Source organism: Camelus ferus, chromosome 5, assembly GCF_009834535.1.
Source record: "Camelus ferus isolate YT-003-E chromosome 5, BCGSAC_Cfer_1.0, whole genome shotgun sequence".
Classification (NCBI taxonomy): domain Eukaryota; kingdom Metazoa; phylum Chordata; class Mammalia; order Artiodactyla; family Camelidae; genus Camelus; species Camelus ferus.
The window spans coordinates 8,901,485-8,925,663 of record NC_045700.1 but is presented as its reverse complement, the minus strand read 5'-3'; the positions used below and the strand labels follow the sequence as shown (position 1 = coordinate 8,925,663).

Here is a 24,179-nt window from a genome sequence, read left to right as displayed (position 1 = left end):
CCATGAATAAGTGTTTGGGTCACAAACCATTTGAACGTTTGGAACTGCTGCTCTTGCAGTCTTTCGCTGAGCTCCATCGTCTGACACAGGTTGTACAGGTTGGCACACAGTGTGTGCTTTATGTAGTTGTTTACGTTTATTCAACCATTCACCATTCACTTATTCGACCATGTTAATTGACATGCGCCTGACTGTTGAACAGATGACCCCATCTGAGTCCCACCTGATCCCCTGTGGTCCAGCTAGTGCAAAGACTGGTGCCCACCCCACCAAGGCAGTCTGGGGATACTGGAGACAAGGAGAAAGAAGCAAAGGACAATTAGGTAGGGGGACAGCTCTGGATCCCGGGTTGACAGAGAGGGTGACAAGCTATAAATGGGGTACAGAGAAAGGGCAGGCCCTGGGCCACTACCAAGCAGGTCTGGGGTCTGGGACTCCTTATGAGAGGGGTTTTGTACCTGGCAAATGGACAGCTAGCCTGCTACGAAGCAGGATGTGGAGGGGCCGCATGGGAAGCCCCTTGGGACACATAAGCCCCAACAAAAAACTTCAGCTGGAAAGTTATCAGGGATAAAGAAGGGCATCCCATAATCTTAAAGTTAAGACATAACTGTACTTATACGGTGTGTGCACCTAACCAAGAGCATCAAACTGTGCGGCAAAACCTAAGAGAAGTGCAAAGAGAAATAGTAAATTCACTGTCATAGCGGGAGACTGTAACACTCCTCTGTCAGAAGCGGGCAGATCCAGCAGCCAGAGAATCAGTAAGGACATCACTGAATTCGGCGGTACCGTCCATCACCTGGACACAGTTGACCTCTGTACACGGCTTCATTTAAAGACAGAAGAACACACATTCCTCTCAAGCGCTCGTGGAGCAATCACCAGGAGAGACCACATTCTGGGGCATAACACACACCTTAACAAATTAAAAAAAAATAGAAATCACACTCTGTCTGTTCTCTGACCACGATGGAATTAGACCAGAAATCAATAACAGAAAGATAAATGAAAAATATAAAATTACACGAAGGTTAAACAACACACTTCTAAATAACATATAGGTCCAAAAAAAAAAAAAAAAAGAAATTGCAAGAGAAATTTAAAAATATTTGCACCTAAATGAAGATGAAAACACAACTTATCAACACTTATGAGATGCAGCAAAAACAATGCTTAGAGGGAAATTTGCAGTATTGAATGCACATATTAGAACAGAAGAAAGGCTGAAGATAAGTGATCTGTATCCCCCTCAAGACACTAGATAAAGAAGAGCAAATTAAATCCAAAGAAAGAGGAAGAAAAGAGATAATAAGAATTAGAATGGAATAGAATAGAAACAAAGGAACAAAGGCAATATGGCAGAACAAGGTAGTCTTTTCAACAAATGGTGCTGGAACAACTGGTCACCCACTTGCAAAAGGGTGACTCTAGTCACAGACCTTATGCCCTTCACAAAAAGTAACTCAGAATGGATCACAGACTGAAACAGAAAATGCAAACCTAGAAAACACCTACACGATAACACAGAAGAAAACCTAGATGACCTTGCATATGGTAATGACTTTTTAAATACAACACCAAAGGCACAATCGATTAGCAAGCTAGACTCCATTAACATTTAAAACTCTGCCCTGGGAAAGACGATGTCAGGAGGGTGAGAAGACAAGCCACAGACCGGAGGAAATATTTTGCAAAAGACACATCTGGTAAAGGACCATTATCCAAAATGCACAAAGAACTCTTAAAACTTGACAATATGAAAGCAAACAAAAAATGGGCCAAAGGCTTTAACAGACATCTTGTCAAAGAGGATATACAGATGACAAATAAGCGTACCAAAAATGCTCCACACGTAGGTCATCAAAGAAATAAAAATTAACACAAGAAAGCACTACCCACCTGTCAGAATGGCCAAAATCCAGAACAGTGACAACACCAAATGCTGGTGAGTGTGTGGAGGTACAGGACCTCTCTCACTGCTGGTGGGAATGCAAAATGGTGCGGCCACCTTGGAAGACAGTTGGTGGTTTCAGACCTAGTGAGTTATTTGCTTGTGGTAATGCCCTGTAGCTTTATTGAAAATGTTGGTGCATTGTAAGTGTGGGATGAAAGTTCCCCGGTGAAACATATGTTTATGAATCTGTGATGCAATAAAAATACGTGGGGGGGAGGGTATAGCTCAGTGGTAGGGTGCGTGCTTCGCATGCATAAGGTCCTGGTGTTGCCGGTGGATCCAACCGGTGTTCCAGGTTCTTGTCCCGTCCCGGAAAGAATTCAGAGACAAGACGTAGAGGTTAAGAAAGTAAAGTGAGGATTTATTAAAGGATGGAAAGTACACTGTCAGGGGGAGAGGGGGCAGGTTCAGGTGAGCAGCTGCCCTGAGTTTCTTTGGCAAGTTAGTCACATAGGGTGTAAAAATGAATGGGCGGAATGTTCATTGGGGAGGGAAGGGCTTGGGGTTGTATTTCCTGATTATCATCCCAACTCCACCTTCCCCCAGGGGGGAGGGATTTTTGTCCTTATTTAGTCTGGATCAGAAGTGTCATGGCGTCGGTGCATGATGGGTGCTTCTGACCTACAAGGCTAATTTTATTGAAAGGAAGGCAAAAAGAACAGAAGGTTGCATTCTGACACTGGAAATTTCTGCCTTTTCTGACCTTTCTTTGTTGGTCTCCAGGCCAAAAGGTGTGGCCCTTTATCAGCCCAAAGATTCCTGCTTTTCTTTCTCTGCCCAGGGGCCGGCCCCTGGTGCTTATGTATGTTTCCTGCTTTTGGCCTGTGCCCCTCCTTTCTGCCCAATGTCTGCCATTTGCTCTGTGTCCCCCTTTCTCTGCTCATATCTAGCCATCTGCCTGCTCTAACACTGGATTCAATCCCCAGTACCGCTGCTAAAAAAAAAAATAAATAAACCTAATTACCTCCTCCCCCAGAATAATAATAAAATAAAATAAATCTATAATATATATATATGCATATATATCATATATATGTGTGCATATATATATATCATATATATGTATATGTATGTGTGTATGTGTGTGTATATATATATGTCAGGTCTTTTCTCCCAGTTCCAGGCACAGGGTTCAAAACACCTTGGAATTTCCTGAGTGATGGGAGTGTCTTTTGTTATTGATGTCAAGCCCCTTTTGACCACACCTAAGAGGTGTGCTCCCCCCCTGACCTGTCCCCATTTGGATCTGTTTCTACCAGGCTCCTGGCCTCTGATTCCAGGTAGCAGCTCCCTGCTGCTCTTTGGACGCAGTATCTGTGTTTGTTCTATGAGGGACTGGGGTTTGGTAGCATCAGAGAGCTGTGTGGCTGGAGTCTGCCTCCCAGGTGGGCAGCTCTGGCTGCTCCCTGGCCACATCATCGCCCCGCCAGGGCCCACCCCCGCCTCTGCCTCCATGGCTCCATCTTCAGCTGGCCCCTGAGCACTGAGCGGTGCTGGCCACCGGGCAGGCACCAGGTGTGAGACAGGTTGAAGCCCCCATCCCCGGAGGAGATGAGCGTGGACGTATCTGTGTCACGTGGCGCAGCACTAGGAGGGCAAGGCCAGGGGCTGTGGGACCTGCAGAGGGAACGCCTTCCAGCCTGGGGTGGGGCAGGGTAGGGAGGCAAGGATGGAAGTTTCCTCAGAAGTATGACTTGAACTGAATTTTGAGTATCTGCAGACCGTTTAAGGCAGAGGGAACAGCATGTGCTAAGGCCCAGTGGCGTGGGTGAGGAAGAAAGTTCCAGACGTTGGTGGAAGGTGGGTGTATGAAGTGGAGTGAGGCGTGATGACCTCCGTTCCTTCCCTCACATCTGACCCCAACGTGGACACCTGGCCTTTGACCCCAGATCTTATTCTGATTCTCACACCCAAAAGGCTTTTTACACAATGACGTGACCCAAACTTTATTCCTGAGGGATCTGAGCTCTTAGCCATCTTGTTTGTGCTGGGTTACTTTGTTATCCATTACTTTTACCTTTGGACGTAGCCGTACCTGGAAAACTTCCTAAGATTTCCCGCCCCATTGTGTAGCGGTAACTATATCTCCTCTTAAACATTAAGGTCCATCTCACTAGTCAACACTTTAACTCTCTTTTTCTTGCTTGTTCAGTAACATGAGGGTCCCCAGATGGCCAGGTGAGGGTTTCATCTTCTAACTAAATTTAGTTTAAATTAATTCTTCTAGTGGAAACATTCGTGACTTGAGTTACCACGACTACTAAAGTCACAGAGCCCAAAGTTGGGGGGCTGTAAAGACGAACAGCTTGCGAGTTAGTCATTAGAGGTATCATGAGAGAGGTGATCAGCTCCTCAGCTCCGGGACCCATGGATTCTGACTAAGGGGAGGAAACACGGCCCTGTATTGATATTGGATTCAGGACGTTGAAGAGAAACCAGTCTGCGAGGCGTTGTTTCTTACTTGCGCTGTAATGGCATCTTTAACCGGCCACTCTGTTCTGCCAGCTCCTTCGGAGTGACCAGGTACCCGGTAAAACCCACGAATCCCAGGGGTTTTATTAGCTCATAGTCTTTCTTTATGTTGTGAAATAAGATTTTACTTGATTGGTAGCAATGGTGAGTGACTGAGGCTGCTGGTAAGCCCAGCAGATACGAGGCAGACAGGGAAGGAAGTCCACTTGCAGAATTGTCTACCCACTGAGGAGGAGTCGCTGCCACCCCATGGTGGAAGGTGCCCAGTGCAGCCAACCTCCACCGGGTGGCAGACTGGTCCCCCATGCGTGGCGCCATACTGAGGGCACTTGGTCCGTTGCAGCCAAATGCCATGCTGGTGAGCCAGTACACAACCTCCATCCCTACCGCTGTGTCAGTAAGTGCCGGTCGGGGAATGAGGGGGGTGATGACAAACCTCCTCTGCGCTGGGTGGCCTTGCGGGGAGCGTTCGCACAGACACGGATATCCTCACACTCTTTCTCTAACCTGCTCATTACCTCTTTCAGTCCAGTTACTTCCAACTTCCCGAGCACTGACCCCGCTACCTCCCACAAATCGGGAGAGCCTCTCTTCGCATCACCCAGAGGGTCACAGGATGACGCACTGCTGGAGCTCTGTGCTTTGGCAGATTTCCCCTTTCCACGTCCTGTAGCGCAGCACCGAGTAGGGCAGCTGACCCGCCGGCTACGGTGTCTTGGTCAGAGAGCGGGCTCAGTGCATTCCTCCTCAGTCAGCTGGTCTTCGGGGAGGGCTGAGGGTGGATGTACTGGGGGAGTAAGCGTGCTGGTGGGCGAGCCCCCCGCTCCTGGACCTTACCTGTGCCTCCAGGGCTTGCATGAGCACAACCCCATCTGTTTGATGGTGCAGTGATCGGACAACCTCCGTTTCCTGCTGGGCAGCTCAGTTTCATGTCATGGTCATCTGGTACCCCACAGATACTCACTCTCAACCAGAGCAAAATTTGCCTCTTAAGGGAGTAGATGCTCACAGAAGACACTATGGCTTATTGAAAATCAAGTGACTGAGTGTGAGTCAAAGCAGGGATGCAGTTATATCTGGTCTATTTGTGATCTTGTACCTGTACCTCGCTGACCTGGTCACTAAAGCACACGGAGAGTCCTGAGGTCAGGGAGCGTAAAGTCTGTCTGCTGTGTTTGTCCTTCTCCAGACTGCTTTAGATACGCTGGATCCTTGAGAATCGCTGTGTCCGTTTCCAGAAAATAAAAATGAGATTATGACTGAGCCTACATTGGCTCAGTAGGCACTTGAACAATATTGAGTCTCTCCGTAAGGAAACTGATGTCTCTCCACTGGGCCGGGTCTTGCACACTTTTGGTTAAGCTTACTCCTAAGGATTGTGTACCTTTTGATGACATACTTGGAGTTTATTTTAATTCAAGTTTACAACTGTTGGCACACTGACACGTGTGATCTTGCTAAATTGACTTTCAAATTCTTGTAACTGTTTTGCAGAGTTCTAGGTAAGGATTTTCTGCGTAAACGCAATCATGTCACTTGAGAATAGAGACGGTTTTGATGCTTCCTTTCCAGTCTGTGTGCCTTTTCTTTCTTTCACTTGCCTTGTTGCCCTGGCTAATGCCTCCAGTACAAAGTTTAATACAAGTAGTGACAGTGGGCAGCCTTGCCTAGTTCCTGATACTAAGGGGAAAACAAGGTATTTACGCCAAGATAAACTAGATGCTGAACGTGAAAACAAATCTCAACAAATTTTTACAGAGGACTGAAATCAAGCAGCGCATGTCCTCTGACCACATTGGAAACAGATATCAGTAATATTACACCACTTCAAGTAAATTGCAGGAACCTTGAAACTATATAGATACATTTACAGGCGTACTTGGAATATAATGTGGGTTTGGTTCCAGACCTCTGCAATAAAGCAAATGTTGCAGTAAAGTGAGTCACAGGAATTTTTTGATTTCCTAGTACATATAAAAGTTATATTTACACTATATTGTCGTCTGTTTTGTGCAATAGCATTATGTCCAAAAAGCAATGTACATAATTTAAAAAATTGCTAAAAAATATTAACCATCATCTGAGCCTTCAGCAAGTCGTAATCTTTTTGTAAGAGTAACATCAAGCTCACTGATCACAGATCATCATAACAAATATAATAGTAACGAAAGAGTCTGAACCATCGCCAGAGTTGCCAAAATGAGACAAAGACACACGAAGTGAGCAAATGCTGTTGGGAAATGGCACAGATTCTTGCTTGACACAGGGTTGCCACAAACTTTCAATCTGTGAAAAAGGCAGCATCTGAGGAGCACAATATAGCGGAGCGCCGTAAAATGAGGTCTGCCTGAACTTTGCCCGTCCTCCGTGTCTGGTTTCATGTGTTACACCTACGTATGTTATAAACCCCAAAGAAACAATGCTATGATTTAAACAATCAAAAGCTCTTTAAAGACACTGAGCGAAACATTCTGTTATATTTAGCCACATTTAAATTTTTTTCCTGGTGTCCTTCATTCCTTCCTGAATATTCTATCTGGTATTATTTCCCTTCATCCTGAAGACCGTCTTTCCATTTCTAGTAGCGCAGGTCTGCTAGCAATGCTTTGTCTTCGTTTTCATTTATATGAAACTATTTTTGTTTTTCCATCATTGCTGAATAATATTTTCACCAAATAAAAAATTCTGGATATTTTTCCAGCACTTTAAACTTTTTCCTTCCACTGTGTTTGGCTCCCCTCTTTACTGATGAGGGAGTAACCTCACTTTTTGTCACTGATTTTCTGAATCGAATGCATCCTTTTTCTAAGGCTGCTCTCAAAGCTTTTGCTTTATCTTTGGCTATTTTTAAATCACATATAACATTATAAACTTCTCCAAACCAATCAAACAAACGAACAAAACCAAAATGCCTAACAGATTTTTCTCCAAAAAAATGAATGAATTACCTGGCGATCCATATGGGTGGTGGACTGCAGTTGTTCCAGACTAGCTCGCCTCTCTTTGGGTATTTTGGGGAAATGACAGCATAATAGTTAGCTCTTTACTATGTTACCTAAGCATCTGTGAATTCATTCCTCCTCGTACACATGACTGCCAGTCTTCCAAGTCCACGTTAGAATAAGAAAGATAATAACAGTAACAAAGCTGGTTATCAGTTAAAAGTCATTCCACTTTGAGTTGTTTGAGGAAAATATTAGTAGGTGGGACAGAAATTGTTGATTTTGTTTTCATTTTAAACTCTTGTATAACATTTCTTGGCTATGTGTTAAGTGTTTATATAACTATAATTTCTATGATTTAGTATACTTTGTATTTCCTTTCTTTTTGGGGGTGGGGAGGTAATTAGACTTATTTATTTTAATGGAGGTACAAGACCTTGTGCATGCTAAGCAGGCACTCTACGACTGAGCTCTACCCTCCCCCCTGTATTTCCTTTCTTGCATAGATTTTCTACCAACTCATCTTTAATTTTTTAAAAATATCTTTTTTCTTGCAGTGCTTTAATACACCCTTAAGTTATTTTTAAAACCTCCGAAAACTGTTTCTAACATACAGAATCTTCAGAACAAAGTTACTTGAGGAGCAAACTGATTTTTTGCATGTTAATTCCATATTTGGCAACTTTGCTGAGTTTGTTAGTTCTAGCAGGTCTTCGGCAGAATCTCTAGGATTCTTTACATATAAGGTCATGTCATCTGTGAACAGAGATAATTTTACTTATTCCTTTCCAGTTCAAATGCCTTTTACTTCTTTTCATTGCCCACTGGCTGTGGCTAGGACCTCCAGTGCTTCGTGGAGCAGAAGTGGTGAAAGCAGTCACCTTTGTCTTGTTCTGAATCTCGGGGAAAGTTTTCAGCCTTCTAGCATTGAGTATGAAGTTCGCTGTGGGTTTTCACATGTTGAGGTAGTTTCCTCTGTTCCTAGTTTGTTGAGTATTTTTTATCACGAAAGGGTGTTGAATTTTGTCAAAAGCATTTTCTGGGTCAACTGAGATGACTGTGCAGTTTTTATCCTTCATTCTGTTAATGGGGTTTATAACAACGATTGAGTTTCATGTGTTAAGCCATCCTTGCACTCCAGGAAGACATCCCACTTGGTCATGGTGAATAATCTCTTTAATACTCTTTTGAGTTTGGTTTGCCAATATGTTGTTGGAGATTTTTGCATCAATATTCCCAAGGCATATTGGTCTGCTTTTTCTTATAATGTCTTTGGCTTTGGCATCATGGTAATGCTGGCCTCATAGAGTGAGTTAGGAACTGTTCCCTCCTCTTTAGTTTTTTGGAAGAGTATGAGAAGGGTTAGTGTTAGTTCTTTTCTAAGTGTTTGGTAGTATCCAGCAGTGAAGCCATCTACTTCTGGGCTTTTCTTTGTTGGGAGGTGTTTGATTGCTGATTCAATCTTCTCACAAGTTATAGGTCTGTTCAGATTTTCTCCTTCTTCATGATTCAGCCTTGGTAAGTTGTGTGTTTCTAGGAATTTGTCCATTTCCTCTAGGTCATTTCAATTTTGGAGGACACACAATTGTTCATAGTAATGTAATCTCTTGTAATCCTTTTAATTTCTGTAAAGCTGGTAATAATGTCTCCTCTTTTCTGAGTTTAGTTATTTAGTCTTTCAAAACTGAGGCTTGTTTTATGGCCTAGGATGTGCTCCACCCTGGAGAATGTTTCATGTGTGCTTGTGAGAATGTGTATTCTGCTGTTGTTGGGTGCGGTGTTTGATAGATGTCTTGTTGGTCTACTTGATTTATAGTGTTGCTAGAATCTTCCATCCACCTAGTTCTATCCATTATTGCAAAAGGAGTTGAAGTTTCCAACTATTGTCATTGAATTAGCTATTTCTTACCTCCTCGATTCACCATAAAATTCTTCAATTTTTCAACCTTTTCTTGCAACCATCATTAGCATTTGGCTTCTGATTAGTCAGCTCGGGCTATAATAACAAAATACCATAAGCAAAATGGCTTAAAGCACAGAAATTTATTTTCGCACAGTTCTGGAGATTGAAAAGCCTAAATTCAAGGATCTGGCAGAGTTCAGTTCATAGTGAGAGTGCTCTTCCTGGCTGGTAGATGGCTGCTTTGTTCTTACATGGCCTTTCCTCTAAGTGTGTGCAGGAAAGAGGGGTTTCTTGTGTCTCTTCCTATAAGACACTAATCTCATAAGATCAAGGCCCAATTCCTGTGACCTCATTTAACCTTAATTACTTTCTTGTTCCAAATAGAGCCATGCTGGAAGTTAGGACTTCAAAGTGGACATTTTGAGGCAGCACAAACAGTTAGTGAGTAACAGTTCCTATCCTCAGGGGTGCCTCATGATCACAAGATATGTGCTGCTATGCCAGCATTCATGTCTATGATCCAGGCAACAGAAAGCAGCCAAAGACGAGAGAAGAAGGCAATTGCCAGCTGAATCAGATTTCTTTTTAAGAATCTTTCCCTCGAGTGCCACTTAAATTTCACTAATTTCATGGGCCAAAACCTTGCCACACGGTTAACCCATTTGTTTGGAAGCCTGCTAAATGAAATTTTTGTTGTTGAAATAAAGTGCATTGTTTCCACAATAAAATTAGTGTTTGTTGAATAAGGAAGAAAGAGATGTTCATATGGGCGGGCAACTAGCATCCCCACTCCAGTCTTCTCCTTGGCCACCTACTGCCCACCTCATGGCCTTCCCATCCATAGAACACATTTAGTGCTTCCTGTCTCAGCCAGTAATTGTATCCAGAGCACAGTCCAGGCCCCCTGCATAGAGCAGAGTCTTTTCCATGGCAGGCAGACGGAGCTTGTCAGGGACCTAAAAACTGAAAAGCAAGAACTCTGTCTCAAACACACCTAACATACGATGGTGGAGGGAAAATGGGGTATTCAGAAAAGACACAGCGGGAACACACTGCAATCGCTGACCCAGAACGTGACCAGACCCTGAAGTCGTGCTGCCGGCGCGGTGCAGCAAGCGCAAGTCCAGCGCGTCAGGCCATCCTGGTTCCGTCCTCCACCAGGCTCTTCGGGAGCCATCGTCCTCCAGCTGGGGTGGGTGTTGAGGGCGTGCCCCAGCCAGAAGCCGTAAGTCGGGCTTAGCAGCCTGCTTCCTGCTGGCATGAGCTCAGGGTCACGGCCCCGTGTCTAGCCTTTCATCCTAGTAGCGCAGTAACTTAGCTTCCTTGTGGGGCATATTTGAACAAAGGACTGTTCAAAACTATGTGCGAGTTATCACAGCCTGACAACTTACCTCCCACTGGCTTTTGCTTTGCTTTTATTATGACATATATCATACATAAAAGGGTGCATGTACCATATATGGACATTTAAAACTAAAACAAACCTCCTTTTCCCCCACTGGCCCTTACAATCCTAATTTTTCTACATAGTCAGGTGTCTCTTGACAATGTATGGCTTCGTTTGCCCGTTTTTGCACTTTCTATAAATAGAAAAAAATTCTTTGGCAACTTGACTTTTTCCTGTCAACATCCTGTTTCTGAGATTTAACCACGTTGATGCAGGTGACTGTTTTGATTTCATTTTCACTGCTTTGTGTATTTCTGTGTTACATTTTCTCACAAAAAATTGGTAATCCCAGGGGAAGGGTATAGCTCAGTGATAGAATGTGTGCCTAGGATGTGCGAGGTCCTGGGTTCAATCCCCAGTACCTCCATTATAAACAAACAACAAACAAATAAATAAAACTAATTACCTCCCCCTCCTCAAAACATAAAGAAAAAAATTGGTTAATCCAGTTTACAGTCTGCTCCAATTTTTTATGAGCACGGTTGCTCTGAAGATTTTTTTTGCAAGTGACCCTCAGAACACAAGTTCAAGAATTTCTCCCAGGAATATACTCAGGGGAATGGGGTGTGCACCTCTTTAACCCTTTCCTGCTAGACTATTTTCTCCAGGGTTTGTAAGCTTACACCACCCTCAGTGCTGTTGCAAAGTGCCCAACACTTGGTGTTTCTGACTGTAAAATTTTGGCCAGGCTGTGAAATTTCCTCTCATGGCCTAAATGTGTATTTCCCTGACTACTAATTAGGTTGAGCAATGTTTTATATGTTTATGGGCTATTTGTGTTTTCTCTTCTGAGCAATGCCTCTTCAGTGACTTGCCCATCATTCGACTGAATGGTTTGTCTTGTTCTCACTAATTTATGGGAGATCTTAATATAGTCTGGACACTAATCCCATGACAATTACACTTACTGGGATGAATTTTTTTTTTTTAGCTGGAACATTTTGGGTTTTGTAACTGTTGACCTCTATACTCCCTCTGGCATTCCCCCTCTGCCTACCCACCTCGGCCCACCCCCACCCCCCTCCTCTGTCATTGCCTTGAGGTCATTTGAAACAATAGGTTCAGACGGGGAAGGCAACACCCGGAATCACACCCTCAATCCATCTTCCTGGTGGCTTTGCCCCTTCCTCTGGCAGAAAACTCCCTGGAGGGAGACAAAAGGCTGGAAGAATGTTTTTTATTCCCAGCGAAGACTGCTTCTTGCCAGTGGTTACACAGCATGGGGAACACGGGGCATGGAGCGGCGGAATTCTTCAACTCCGCAAGGCTCCAGACAGGACCCTGCGTCTGTGTTAGGGTTCAAGGTGTGGGCAGCCTGGCCAGCTGGCTCTCCTCTGCACCTGTGTGTCCTCCCACAGGTGCCATGACAGTTCCAAGGAGGCTGACCATAAAAGGTCAAAAGGTGAGTGATGGCCCAGCTCCTGGGAAACCCCGCCCCTTCCCCCAAATAGTTGGAGTAATACTCCCACTTGTTAGCATGAGAAGTTACTGAGCTCATAAAACTAACCATCCCCACACCCCGTGGCCGCTCTCCCTTAGGAGTGAGACAGACTACACACTGTCTAAGGAGGGCGCATCTCTCGGAATAAATCTACTTTTACTTGACTGTGACTCTCTCTTGAATTCTTTCCTGCGCAAAGCCAAAGACCCTCACTGGTGGGGGGCATCCCAGGGACTAACCCAAGACCTGGGACACGGCCATCCTCCCGCCCCGTTTTCCTGTACCAGGTTCACTGCTATGTAACCCAGGGTAACAGCGTTCCAGCCTGTCCCAGCTTTATCTTTACAGCTGCAAACCCCACCCTCTCCATTCAGCCAGTTCAAAAACTTCGGATTCTGTAGCTTGCAGCCCCAGTACCAAATCAGCACCGATGAGTATCAGTTAAGATCTGATGGGCAACTCAGGGCTGAAACGATGTCTTCATGATGTCTCCAGGGATTCAGACTCCGTTGGTACTTTTGCCCAGGCAACGTCGTGACAGCATTGAGCCTCCCCAAGACGGCTGCTTCTGTCAAGGGTGCAGACGCGGTCTCCGCAGCTTGGAAGAAAGTGCTGGAGCAAACAGTGCTCGTCCCCACGTGCAGGATGCAGAAACCACAGCAGACAATCCTGAGTTAAAAGGCATTCGGAAGGGCTGACCCTGAAACAGAGAACTTCTGGAAGTAACTTAATTGATCTACTTTGCTGATCTTTTCCTCTTGTCTATGTGCACAGGAGAGATGGGAGCCTCGAAAAATGAAACGAGGTCTTTCAGTAAGAACAAATGCAAATTCTAAGTGACAAGAAATCATGGTGTCACAGTTTGATTGCCAGTTCTTTCCTCTTACTGGTCCACGAAATAACGGGGTGTCTCACCATGGACGGCATCCTAGCTTCACTGAGCTGGAGAGGGCAGCGAGGAGGCCACCCGGCGGAGCGGGGAGGGGCGGGTCGCCGGGGAGCCCTGCACCGGTGGGCGGTGTGCCCGGCCCCACGGGGACCCCAGGTCACACTGGGTGGGCGGGGAGCTGCTCAGGGGGCGGATCTGACTCCGGGGTCCCTGAGGGCCAGGATCAGCGACGCTCCTGCTGCGTCGGTCCTGCGCGTGGGGAGAGGGGGGCGGGCGGTGACCGGTGGGTGCAGGGTCCGCTCTTCCCTGGGGACCCGCGGGCTGTGCGGACTGCGTATGTGCCCGCACGTCTCTCTCCCCGTATCAAGCCCCCAGCTCTGCGGGGACGGGACCGTCTGTGTGGCCTGTAGGCCCCAGCATGTAGCCCAAGGCATGTGGCCGGAGCCGCAGCAGGTGTTCCCGGGCCGCACCGCCAACCTCCCGCGGAGCCGCCCGGCACCTCCCCTCCACCTTCCTCCCCGCTTCGGGCAGGCAGGTCTGCGCCGCCCTCCGCTGGCTCTCCCGGGCTCCCCATTCCCCACGCAGAGGCAGGTCCCTAATCAAACACTTAACGGGTAGCTCCACCTCACATCTGCTGCTTGGAAGACCTGCCAAACACCCTCAGCGCCCCCTCCCTGGGGCACAGCTCCCCTGATGTGCCCTGTGGGTGGAGAAGGAAGGCAAGGGGATGAAGCTTTAGCTGCTCTTCGTAGATTTCAACCGCAGCTCCTCACCACCCGTTCCCCTGGGATGGCGCCCAGACTCCCAGCCTCTGGGGGAGTCTGACACATAAGCAGGCTGCTCCGTGGTCTTGTCCATCCATCCCCAGCTGAGCTTCTCTGGCTGCAAAGCCTTCCACCCTCACCTGTCTGCTTTCCGTATTCCAAACCTTCGTCCTGAAAAAAGGAATCTGCTCGTCCACCGTGGTGAGCTTCAGGAAGAGGCAACGGTGCACGAGCGACAAGTGAACTCCAGACTTTATATGAATGTGCAGGCGCACCTTTGAGAACTCTCCTGTCTTGAGAAAGCGAAGTTCCTGACAGAGAAACTGGCATCGCAGGGACGGAGACCACAGTACCAGTAATTGGCAGGCGGGAATCAAGGGACAAAATGTAATTTAGCCGAGCTTGCAGGCAGCTGGTGTGAGCAGGAGACAACTGGAAGTCAGGGCCTCAGTTCATCCTGGAATCTGTCATTTTCTGTGTCTTGTCAGGGCCCCTCACCCACAGACCTCTGTTTTTTCCTCTGTAAAATGAGAAAAATGTTTCATGCCTGGCAAGGTAAGACAGATACTAGTCTAACCCTCAGATTCATTCTCCCATCTACCTCAGTAAGAAACCTTGACTGTTAGCTGGGCATGTGCCACACCATTAGGAACTATATTTCCCAGTTTCCCATATGGCAAAGTGAGGCCAGGTGACTCGTTCCTAACCACTGGTGAGTAAGCAGAAGTGGTGGGTACCTCTTCCTTGAAGATGTGCTCCCATTCTGCACTTCCTCTTTGTGGCTGGAGGGAGTGCTGTCAGAATGGCTGGAGCTCTAGCAGCCATTTTAGACTATGTTGTCTCCTTGCAAATGGAAGGTTCACATGGCAAAGAAACAAGGTATAAGAAGGCTGGGTTCCTGACATTGTAGAATGCCAGGCACGGATTACCTCTATTCTAGAGTTTCTCAACCTGAGCCCTACTGACATTTTGTGCCAGAAAATTCTCTGTTGTAGGGGTGCTCTGGGTACTGTAGGATGTTTAGCAGAGTTCTTGGCCTCTCCCCACTAGACGCATGCCACCCCCTGAGCTGTGACAGCCAGAAATGTGTCTGAAGTCTGCCATGTGTCCTCTGGTGGGGCAGAGCCATCTTGGGTTGAGAGCCACTGACCAGTCTGTCCAATGGGAGTGTAGTGCAGGCCACTTAAATTTATTTAAATATGTATTTAAATTTAAAATTTCTGCTAGTAGTCACATTACAAAATGTGAAAATAAATAGGTGAGATTAACTTTGATAGCGTCATGTATTTAACTCGGTACAGTCATCTCTCAGTATCTGAAGGACTTGGTTCCAGGATCCCTGCAGATACCAAAATCTATGGATGCTTAAGTCCCTTAGTGAAGAGCCCCATCCCCGTATCCCAGGTTCCGGATCTGCAGACAAGAAGGGCCGAGTGTATATTCAAAATATTACCATTTACCATGTGATCAGTATAAAAATTATAGCCAGGCTACAAACATTCTTTTGTTCATGTGAAATCTTTGAAATTGGTGTGTACTTTGCACTTCTAATACATTACATCTTGTTGTGACCAGCCACATTTCGAGTGCTCAGGGCCCATGTGTTGTTCTTGCATACTGTATTGGATGATGTCCGCTCTAGACTTTTAAAATTTGATGGAGAAATAAACCTCTATCTCCTGTAAGCTGGTTCTATTTGGGGTTTCTGTTGCCTGCACCCTAATGTAACGTGCACAGTTTTGAACATTTGAGAAGTTGCTGTCAGACCTGTGACACTGAGCTGAGAAGCCCGGAGTGCTAGGGGAACCGGGAAAGGGTGGTCCCCACGCTCCTGCATCGTGTCTCTTCATTCTCCCAGTGGTTCCAGGAGGCAGGTGTCCTCTTCATTCCACAATGAAGGCTCAGCTCGGAGAATGTGGCGATGTGCCATCATATCCAGCCAAGGCGTCCCCTCCCAGTCCGAGGTACTCTGAGAATAGCACCATGGGGTCCCGCTGCAGGACTGGCCCCCCCCCTCCCCAGTTACTTTGCCCAAGTCACCTCCCCTCCCACCCCCTAGGGGGGGCAGCCTGTGTCTGGCCATGACCGGTTAGGGTGAGTATAAAAGCCCTGACCTCCTTGCCCAAATTCGAGACGATTTTGAGGATCATTCTAGTTCCAGTGCACCCCTATAGGGCCCACGGAAGTCTCAGCTTTCCTGGCCCCTCTGCCTGCTTCTTCCCTCCCTCCCGCCCCACAGCTGCTGATCCCAAGAGCACACTGCAACCAAGAGGTTAAGTAACTTGCCCAGGGTGACACAGCCAGTCCACCCCCCAGAAGTCAGAGGTCACTGGCCCCTTCTCACTCCAGGGGTGCCCTGTGGCCCATCTTTACTGTCACCCTTGTGCTTGTGGGTACCACACAACTTGGGAAGAGCCCCTGGGAGTTGGATGGGGGGAAGTGGCCCTTTTGAGTTTTGTGTGTAATTCTGGTTCTCTGAGAAGACTAGTTTAAATCGAGTGATCGACTTTTCTAGTGATTTTCATATTTGAAGGGTCCCCCACAGTATGTCATGTTCGTTCATGTCAGTCAGATTACACGAGCAGCTCATAGGTAGCTTCTTGGTGACGACCCCGGGTGCGGGGACGCATTTCAGAGCAGGATGTAGCCCTTGCCTTGGAGATTGCAGGGCCTGGTGGGGGCACAGACTCACTGAAGACACTGCCTTCCCATAGGGCTGTCAGCTCCCAAGGGCCTCGGAGACCCCTCCTTACCCCAGCCGTCTGGTGCAGATTGCAGGTAGGACCAGGATGGGGGCAGAACACAGCAGCCCCTCCCATGCCCTGGCTAAGGCTGGGGGTCAAGGGGCTGAACAGAACAGGGAACTGAGTATAGGGCCCAGGGTCAGGGGGCCTGGGTTCAAATCTCGACTCCCAGGTGCCTCACCTGGGGCAGGTCACTTGGCGTTTGGAGCTTTGGTTTCCCCCCAGGGTCATCGCACTAAACCTTGCAGGACTGGGGTGACTGTATGCATTCTTTCAAGGGTAGAGCCAGTGTTCAGCAGGTGGGGGCTTCCTCCCCATCCCCTGCCTGGGCGCCTGTCCCCAGAGGGACTCAGGGTCCAGGGTGCTGCAAAGAGGCCCCACAGGCCGGAGACCAGACCTAGCAGGGCTCCCTCCTGCCACAGGGTCCCACCCTGTTTTCCTGCCTGGGCAGGTGCACAGCTGCGAGCGCCAGCCTGGCCTCCAGCTTGAGAACGCTGCACCCGCCGTCTCCCCAGCCGGTGGCTGTAACAGGGCCATGGGAGAGGCTTGCCCCAGGAGAACATCCCTGCCCATGAGCTTGGTGGGGCCCTGGGCTGCTCCTTGGGAGCCGACACACATCTAATCACAACACATTTGCCCAGCCTCCTGTGAAGGAACAGGACAGGAGTTGACTGTAGCCAAAGCACACGGGCCCCTAAGGCTTGGATCTGGCATCAAAACCCAGCTGCAGCATCCAGCTTCCTGAGCCTCAGTTTCCTCATCTGTTAAATGGGGCGACACCTACTTCTCAGCATTGGCCAATTCCAGGGTTATGACACTAGGCCTGGCACAGAGTAAATGTCAATATTCCACCGCAAAAGAGTTGTGGTCATTTAGAAAACAAGAGGAGGGACTGGGAGGCCGTCAGCTGAAGGTGCGTCTTCCCCTCACTGGACTGGAAGCCCTGGGGTCCAGGCGGCGCCTGACTGTGCCCTGCGACACGGAGGCATCACAGGCAGAGTGCACGGAGTGACTCAGATGCAGTCTCCGTGGGCACGGCCAGTCCTCCCCTCAAGAGAGCCACATCTAGGAAAGGAGTGAAGTACGCAGCTGTCCAAAAGGTACAGAGAGAGCTGGTTATTCCCGAGAGGTGACACTCACTGACCCTAAGTTGTATCACAGTCTTGAAATGGGGCCTTATTGCTCCTGCTCATCAGTGGCAAGACTGAGGCTCAGAGGGCCTGGTGCCTCATTTCTCCGTTGCTATGAGACAGATCACGCCACCTCTTCCTGGCTTAAAGCTGCATCCTTGTATTTGCTCCCAGGGCTACGTTTTGGACAGGGCTCGGGGGCAGTTCAGTTCTGGTCCATGTGGTGCCTGCTGGAGCAGGTTCACAGGCCCATCCAAAATATCCTTTGCTGATGGCCAGAGTGGCCGGCGCCTAGGCGGGCCCCGCTCTCCGATGGGCAATTAGATTCTCCACTCGGTGTTCAGAGCTCCAGGAGCTGCTTGGCCTCGTAGGGCTGGCTGGACCTGGGACACCATCATTTCCACTGTTTACGGTCAAAGAGAGTCACGGGACTGTTTGATATGAGAAGCAACATGCGGTGGTCAACTTACCCCACCCAGGGTCACACATCCTGACAGCCGGGTGGGAAACTCAGCTCTGAGCCATGGTGCGCTCTTTCCCACATGAGCTGCCCCTCCTCCAGGTGTCTGCACAAGCCTTGTGCTCAGCCAGAGACCCTCCTCCAGCCCCCACTTCGCAGCCTGGCCCTACGTCCGCGCACCCATCCACCAGGAGATACCACGTTACCTGGGAGACCTTCCAGAGCTCCAAAGTCCTCCCCGATATTCACAGGGCAGCAGCTACTTCCTTGACCACACTGCTCTGTAATCCTCTCCCGTCAGAAAGCAAGCTTGCACCCAGCCCCCAGGGCCACCACGTGTCAGGTGCCCTCGGAGTATTCGTTCAGCAGAGAAATGGGCAAGCTCTTTCCACACCCCCAGAGCACCTCCCATTTAAATGCTGGGCTTGTTGTGGGCCCTCAGACAGAGCTTAGTGTTCAGGATGCTTATTTGGAAGTTCCCTTGAGATTAACACCTGTGTGAGGGATGGGACGAGGCAGGAGTGGACTGAGGAGGCCTGGGTAAGCTCTGACTGGCCCCACGGAGAATCCTGAGGCTAGAATATCCCATCAGCATCGATGGCCAGACTTTGACACTTGTGTGTGGGTAGTCGTTGGGGCCACCCCCTCAGGGGTGTGACCTTGAGCAAGGCTGCTCTCAGCCGAGGGCTGCCTGCTTGTAGTGGGTGCCACAAATCCTTCCTTGAAGGGAGATCCAAGTGGCAGAAGAGCAGCGGGAGGTGGTTGTGCCTGACAGCTGCTGGGAGGAAGTGGCTGGCCAGCTGTGGCCTGTGGCTGGAGGGAGGGGGCTGAGAGAACAGTGACAGGGATTTACCGACCCCCATGCTGGGGGAAGCAGGGAGTTCTGGGCCCTGGTCTCCGTGGGACTTCATTTGACTGGATTAACACTCAGGGATGAGGGGTGTAGCTCTTTTGGCCCGGCGCTGTGCCAGGCAGGGGGTGCGGGTATCACCTGGGCGGGGGTCCTTGCTCTTGGACCTCCGTTCCCTCCTAACTGCCCCACCCCCACGACGCACAGTCCACACCCCTTCCAGACTGATCTTTTCAAAAGGCAAATCAGATAGGCAACTCCTCTGCTTAAAACACACTTAGAATAAAACCCTAGCTCCTTTACCAGGGCCTGCCACGCCCTCTTTGATCTGCCCCACCTACCTCTCCCACCTCACCTCCTGGCCGTGCCAAAGCAGGTCAGCCTCAGGGCCTTGGCAATAACTGTTGCCCTTTCCTGGCACCACTTTCCTTCCAGTGTTCACAGAGCTGCTTCTTCTGAACCTATAACATTGAGCCTCAGTTCAATGTCACTCCTCCAGGAAGCCTTCTCTGATTACTCATTTGATGCATTCCTTTTTCCATATTTGCTCAGCAAATACTTACCGAGCATTCACTCTGTCCCAAGCACTTTTCTAGGCAGTCGGGACAGCACGGTGAGTTTATATTCTATTGGGAAAGACAAGCAATACACACAAGTATAAATTCAGGAGAAAACAGAACAAGATTTCTCAGAGTGTAAAGTACTGTGAAAAAGCAAGAGTAAGGCAAGGGGGCAGAGCGTGCCTGGGCTGGGCTCCTAGACATCCACGCTCACAGCGGCGTCTCCCCAACCACTGTGCCGCTCTGGGGATCTCGCCCGGGCACAGAACCGAGAGCCCCGCGAAGGGAGGCGCGGAGGCAGTGGGGCTGCGGGGACGGAGACCAGAGCTCCACCCTCGGGGCCGGGGAAGAGGACGGCCCCCTGCCCCAGCCCGCGGCCGCGCGGCTCGCTCCCGGGAAGGGCGCGCCCCTGCGGGTCAGCCAGGTGAGGCACCTCCCCCCGCGGCCTGGGGGCGGGTCCGGCCGAGGCCCCGCCCCTGGGGCCCATAAATGCGCCGGGCGGGCGGGCATCGCGGTCGCGAGCGCTGCCTACAGGTGACCGTGCGAGGCCTTCGCGCCTGGGTCGGCCGGGCTCGGAGCCAGCCATGCTGTTCTGGCACACGCAGCCCGAGCACTACAACCAGCACAGCTCCGGCAGCTACCTGCGGTAAGGGCGCGCCGCCCGGCTCGACGGGCAGCCCCGGGGCTCAGGCCGGGGTCGTCGGACGTCCGGGGCCGGGAGGCCGCCGCCGGCCGCGGTCTGCGCTTGGGGACCGAGGGGAGATCCGTCCAGAGTCCCCCCGGGGGACCTGGCGCGGAGTTGAGGGCCCGCCCAGGAGGCAGGTTGTGGAGCCCGGTGCCCATGAGGGCCACGCCGCTGGGGACCCCCGGCGGGCGCCGCGCGCTCATCTGCCGGCCGCAGCCCCCCCATGTCCGTCCCCTCCCGGTCTCTCCGCGATCGCGTCGGAGAGGAGGAAGCTTCCTGCCGTCGGTCTGGAGCGCGTCCCGGGGAAGTCTGGTCCCCTGCTCTTTGCCCCTCTCCGCCCGGGTCCCGGCCGAGCCTCGCGCCCTCTCCGGTGTCCTTGGTTCGGCCGCGGCCGAGTGAGTGGCGCGCGCGGACCTGAGCTCAGCCGCGCGGGCCGGCGGCGGCGGGCAGGGGCTCGGGAGGGACCGGTCGCCCCCTCCCCGCGGGTGGTCTTGCGTATATTGGCCGAGGCCCGCGCTTTTATGGCCCTTGATGGAAATCTTTCTTCTTCTGCAGGGATTTGGCTAGTGCCCTTCCAAGGCAAAAGTAAGTCCTGCCTGTTTTCGAAGTTCTCTCTGCTGTCCCCTCGGAGGGGGCGGCACCCCGTTGGCTTCAGCTCCCGGAGGGTTGTTTTCTCCGGGCTGCAGCCGGCCGGTTTCTAATGGGCAGTCAGTTCACTTTACGAACTCGCCTGAACCAGCTTTAACCTGTCTTTATTTCCATCCTAGTCGCAGTTTATGAAATGTGCCCAATTTAACCCAAAGGGCATTTGGTATGAGCTCAGAGGAAGTGAACTGTGGGTCCGAGGGGGTCGCTGGCACTCCGCCCCCACCTTTTGGCCCCAAGAAGTTCCCGGCTCAGATTTAGCGGTACCGGCTATTTGAAAATCCTGGCTTTTGATAGGTATTTGTCCAATAGTCCTCCCTGAAGACATCCCTGTTCCAGAAGGCAAAGGAGTGACCGAGTTTAACTGATGTGTCTGCTGTTTTTTATTCATGGGCCAGAGTAGTAGCAGATGGCTTAAGTCCAGGGTCTTAATTAAGGACTGATGGGCTCCCTGCAGACCAAGGTGAAGTCACCAGAGGGAAGCTGCCTTGGGGGGTATCAGAAGCCCCCTGGGCAGATGTTAATCCTGGGCAGAAAAGTGTGTCCATTCACTTAGCTGAAGTGCTACAGTGAAATACATTTTTATTGTACTATATGATGTGGTTTTAGTTGTAATTTTGCCTCAATTTTAGTTCCTGGCCCTTAAGTCTGTTGACATACCTTAAAAATGAGTTTGAAGGTGACCCTGAGTGGAGGGTGTGTGTATTTAAAACTTCCTGGATACAGAAAATGTCATCCCTTTAGGGAATAATTCTCCTTTTGCATGGAGGTGGCCCTGCTGCTGAGATGAGAACTTGTCTGTGGAGTACCTCAGATCCCTTTTAGGATTTTAGTATTGCATTAAGTGGGGTGAGGTGGGGTGGGAGTTGGGGTGCAAGGTGCTATAAAGCCCTGCTGGTTTCTGGGGTCATTTTGGGACCGTGGGATAAAGAAGCCTTTGGTCCACACTTTTTTTTTCTTTAATTTCACTTCTTGAAAGCTGGGGTTTTCACCCTTGTAGAGGTTGACCTCGGTGAAGGCCAAGGTGGGAGGTCAGTGAACATGGCCCTTGTCCCCCCGGCTCTTGGGTGAAGGTCTTGTCGTTTTCTTTGGTTTTGCGTTTTATTTTCCGTCCTCTTCTCAAGTGAAGAGCCCTGAAGCTGGCTGACCTCACGGGGTAGTAGCCTTTACTTCCTGCTTCTCTCCTTCTGTTTGATGTTCTCGTGACTTTTATTCCTCAGTAAATAAGGATGCCAAGGCTAAAACAAGTTACTGTTGAGTGATGGTTCTTACCACCCCCTCCCATCCCCCCTCCTTTTTTATGTAAAGGCGGCAGCCTGCCGGTTATTAACTTAGCATGGTCTGGGTAAACACGAAGTTGTGCAGTCCCCAGGTGCGGCGCAGACCTGCCTGCTTCTCTGTCGGTCCTCGATGACCCTTTGGAGTGTGCCCCAGCCAGGTAAAAGGAAGGCGTGGTGCAGGGGGGTGGCCAAGGCAGCACTGTCCTCTCATTGTTGGGCAGCAGGTGGTGGCCCCCACACGGGACGTTTTCCAGGAGTGCCCCAAGCCAGCCTAGTCCTTCTGAGAACTGACCACTCCTGCGTGGGCTTGTGCCTGGTGTGTGTTTTAGAGATGCTTGGTTATTGTGTTGTCTGAGGAATGGGTTGTACCAGTGACTCTGCTGTTGGAGGAGTGAATAGGGTCAGCGGTTTGATTTGATCCTCCACCCGGGACGCACAGAGGGAGGCAGGTTATTGGAGAGGGCGCCAGCTTCCGTGCTGTTTCTGATCCTGAGCTTGACCGAGTGTCTCCTGCTCGCCGGTCATTCATGTTCTCAAGGGCTTCCCTTGTGAGGGCATCCAACACGTCATCTGGAAACAAGGTCTCCAGTCATAAGATGATGTGAGGCTCATTCTTGAGATGTGATGGGACTTTTGTCTAGAGGTGGAGGAAAAGAATCTTTGAGCATCTCAGGATTTTCCGTTTGGAAAAGAAAACTGAACCGAAACCAGGGTCCTTCGTTCTAGTTTTGCATTTAGGAGACATTAGTATGACCTTTAAAATAGAGGTCATGGGCCAACTGTCCTGTTTTTTGTTTTTTGTTTTTTTTTTGTCCTGTTTTTAGAAGATTGGAGGGATGTGTAAAGCAGTATCTGCCTTTGCAGAGTTTACAGAGCCCAGAGGACAGAGTCGTATTGGTCTAAGCAGTGACCAATAACTAACCAGAACAGTCTATTTAGAAAATTAAAAACTGTGTTCAGGTTCTTATTCTAAAAGCAAGATTTTTATACTGAGCAGTTTCTTGTGGATGGAAACCAGGTGGCATCTAAAGTTCATGGTATTACGGCTTGTCCCTTTGTCCCAGAGAAGATTTCTGTAATCTGGAGATATTTTTTTCTCACCTTAATGCATTTTTACCTCCCTGATTATTGGACTGATTGAAATCTCTCGAAGGTCATGGATGAAAGCAGACTCATCTGGGACTGGTTCACTCTGTTTGAGAGCGTTGCAGAGTCTCTGAGGAGGCGTGGGAGGCTGACCTTCGCCATGACCCCAAGGCCGGCCGCGGGCTCCGGGGCTGTGCTCCTGATCTTCGCCCCTCCCTGTGTGTTGCAGTGATGTGCTCGCTCTGCCCATCTTCAAGCAGGAGGAGCCCCAGCTGTCCCCTGAGAATGAGGCCCGCCTGCCGCCCCTGCAGTACGTGCTGTGTGCCGCCACGTCCCCTGCCGTGAAGCTGCACGAGGAGACCCTGACCTACCTCAACCAAGGTAGTGGCCGCAGCTCTGGGCCGGGGCGGGGGTTGGGTGGCCACCAGGAGGAGTGAGTGCGAGAGGTGGGGTGGGCTCTGGTGTCAGATAGATTCTCTTACTAGCTGTGAGAGACTTCCTGGGCCTTGGTATCTTCATCTGAAAAGTGGGCACATCAGCTGTTTCACTCAGGCCACGGGTGGGTGACGTGTGCCACGTTCCTTGTGTGGGCCGTCCAGGGAGCAGTTACTGCATCCTGTGCCACGGCTGATGTCCTTTCCTGGATGCAGGTTGAGCACCTGGGGGATGCGAGGTCAGCTGCCCTCTGTGGAGCTGCACCTGGCGGTGATGGTAGGCCAGTCCTGTCGCAGCCTGAGGGCTGGGTCCACACGCATGCGGCGGGAGCCCTCGGTGGCGATGGGGACACACTTGCACTCCGTGTCCTAGGAGACCGGCGTGGGCTTTGGACTTTGGACCCCTCCTCTAGCTCTGGGACTTGGAGCTGCTTTTTCTGTTTCTCTGAGCCTCAGTGTTCTCACGTGTGAAATGAAGAGTATAGTTGTG

The 24,179-nt window shown here is 49.9% G+C and overlaps 1 protein-coding gene across 2 annotated transcripts in view; it reads left to right on the top strand.

The window, feature by feature from the left end:
- The first annotated feature begins 20,068 nt into the window (after nucleotides 1-20,068).
- The window catches only part of TFCP2L1 (transcription factor CP2 like 1), a 50,927-nt gene continuing 46,816 nt past the window's right edge, over nucleotides 20,069-24,179 (top strand). For both annotated transcript variants that reach the window (XM_032479285.1, XM_032479284.1), the window contains exons 1-2: nucleotides 20,069-20,205; nucleotides 23,485-23,636. In XM_032479285.1, the coding sequence (XP_032335176.1) occupies nucleotides 20,144-20,205; nucleotides 23,485-23,636 (214 nt within the window). In that variant the 5' untranslated portion in view covers nucleotides 20,069-20,143. The remainder of the gene's footprint in view (nucleotides 20,206-23,484; nucleotides 23,637-24,179) is intronic.